This window comes from Pygoscelis adeliae, unplaced genomic scaffold (genome assembly GCF_000699105.1).
Source record: "Pygoscelis adeliae isolate BGI_AS28 unplaced genomic scaffold, ASM69910v1 Scaffold548, whole genome shotgun sequence".
Lineage (NCBI taxonomy): Eukaryota > Metazoa > Chordata > Aves > Sphenisciformes > Spheniscidae > Pygoscelis > Pygoscelis adeliae.
In genome coordinates this window covers 389,773-392,377 of record NW_008825427.1, presented here as the reverse complement: position 1 = coordinate 392,377, position 2,605 = coordinate 389,773, and the positions used below count along the sequence as shown (strand labels likewise).

The following is a 2,605-nucleotide window of genomic DNA, read 5'->3' as shown; positions in this document are numbered from 1 at the left end:
AACCCAAACCCCCCCCCCCCCCCCCCCCCAAAACTGAAACAGGGGGGGTGGGGGTATGCTTCAGCATTCATACTACCTGTCCTGTTAATCAACATAGAAGCGTTAATTATATTTTTAAATTTGGATTGTCCTCCTCGTTTATTGACATGTGATCTGTGTGCAGCCTCATACAGTGCACTGTTGGTCTGTAGTCACTACTGTCTTCAGGATTGGGTTAACTCACGTTGGTTCTGCTTGTGTGTTTACATGTGACTTGCTAAATCCTTGAACTGGTTTTAATATGCCTCCCATTTCTCTGTTATATTTTAAAGCTTCCTTTGGAGTTCGTAGACTGATAGGAGTAACTGAAATAGAGAAAGGCTCCAGCTATGGCAACCAAGAATTCAAGAAAAAGGAATAATTGGCAGCTGCAGTTCAACACATATAACCAGACTATGGTATCCGATTAACTTCAGTTAAAAAACAACAACAAACACTTAGAAACTATCTTTTTCTTAATAACTGATGACTAATATTAATGAATAAAACTTGAGCCAAGAATGAAGAAGTTGGAGGCATCAACTGAAGAGAACGCATCAACTTTCTGCCTGTTTAAGGATTACTGTAGTCAAACTATGGGAGAAAATCCGGGGTGGGGTGGAAGAAGAAGCTAATATTTCTCGCTTTGTTGGGGGACTTGGGGGTGGGGGGAGGAAAAGAGGGCATTGGCTGTGGCCACGTGCATCTTCAGATGACTGAATACACTGGTTTCTGTCAAGAGCACTACACTCACTTTTACAACAGGAGCCATTGAATGTTTCCTCTTGCTAAAGCCAACGTAATGTTTGTTGATTTCCAACTTTTTTTTATTGATGAGCCAGGACAAAACAACCCTTCTTAAATTAATTGACAGATGTTCATTGGGTTAGAATCATTTTGGAAAGGCTGTGTTGTCATGGCTACAGATGAAATTCTGTTTGTATGTTACACTGATACTTTTTATTTTCAGGCAACGTCTTAAAACTTCTGTAATGCGAGAGAACGGATAGTGGAGTTTGGAAGCAGGGCGTTACTGATCAGCGCATACCGTAGAACAGATCCACTAGTATTAAAACAGTATAGAATTCTCACCATATCTCCTGCTAACTGCTCAAGGCTGTTTAATTTCGAGGTATTACTTCAGTCTTGAGTGTTGTTTGCCCTGTTTCACATCGTACGTGTATGATAATCTTGACTCTGTTCGGGCTTGTTTTGTTTTCTGAATTAATGGTGACCGTGGGATTTGGAGTCGTGCAAAGAAGGAAATTTATTCAATTGTCCTGACGTTTTCTCCTTTTATTTCTGTTCGCATCTCTCATCGCCAAAGTCCAGTTCAGCCAACCTCTCTCAGTAAACGGGAAGCAGCAGCAGAAATCAGCACAATAGTTTTCAAAATGTCGTCTTTTACAGAAATTTGAAAAGGAGAGGTCTGTAGCAATCAGATTTCAAATACTGCCATCTCTTGAACTTTTAATGAGAGTTTTTTGACATGGATTCAAATGGGGCCAGGATCTTACCCTGTGTGCTGTAATGATAGCGTGTGCTGCACTTCCTGCTTGGTCGTGCTTTAGATGTTAATGTGAAGTATATTGCAAGGTGAGCTGTGGTGTTAAGCGTTAGAAAGAGTATGGGGTCTCTTCAGGGATTTTAAATATCTTCAGTTTTGCTTGTGGACCTTTGGGTTTTTTCATTGAAAATCGGAGATCGGAATCATGGCTGTACCTGTCTTTTTTTTTTTTCTTCTTTTTTTCCCCTTTTTTCTTTTTTACAAACGCACATTCTGAGATTTTTGTAGATTGCTGCTGTATGCGTAGCTGGAGAATTATTTGCAAACAGATGGGAACTACCTGTATGTTCAAGTCTGAAGGCCACAATCTGCATTTGGCTGTGCTCAGAAGTTGGTGAAATGGATTGCAGATCTACAGCTGAGGGCAGAAGCTGACCCTCGGGGTCTGTATTTTTAACCCAGCTGCCACTGGTTATTTATCTCACTTTTGTAAAGAGCAGATCTTATCAAAGCATTGGTTGTTATTTTCATCTTTGCTTTAGTAACCAAGATAAGAGAGTAATAATTTACCTTCTTTTCGTATTTACTCTAACTGTTGGAATGTAACCTCTTCTCCCACAGGTTTTTCTGTTTTCAAACACTGGAAGAGCAATTTTGTAACTTAGAAAAATATTTTACTTGGGGTCATTAATCACTGTTCTGTCATGCACTTGATTTTTATTTGTGGTCTTTTCAACAAGAGGATTTGAAGGATGACCTATGTTGTCTGTCTCCTGTTAGACTCATCCTCACTGAATCATTGTACCCGTAGCCCCAGCGTTAGTATGTCATCTTTGTCCCCTAATAAATCTTCCCTAAGATAGGGGATGCAAAACTGTTGTTCATGTTAGTGGAATTTGGAATATGCTTTGGGAATTGAGGAGAACAGAACCTAGACATGACTCTGTTTTCCTTGCTGGATGTTTTTGTACTCAGTCTTTAAATATGGTTAGGCTTCCAAATGCTGATAAATATAATTCTGACTTTTCCCTGTTTTTTAACCGGAGGACGAAAAGCAGTGGGCTTTTCTTTCTTTTCTTT

General features: G+C 39.7%; 1 protein-coding gene across 1 annotated transcript in view; it reads left to right on the top strand.

The window, feature by feature from the left end:
- The window catches only part of AGPAT3 (1-acylglycerol-3-phosphate O-acyltransferase 3), a 67,962-nt gene extending 65,563 nt beyond the window's left edge, over nucleotides 1-2,399 (top strand). The window contains exon 10 of the mRNA XM_009330644.1: nucleotides 312-2,399. Coding sequence (XP_009328919.1) covers nucleotides 312-400 — 89 coding nt within the window. The 3' untranslated portion in view covers nucleotides 401-2,399. The remainder of the gene's footprint in view (nucleotides 1-311) is intronic.
- Nucleotides 2,400-2,605: the final 206 nt, after the last annotated feature.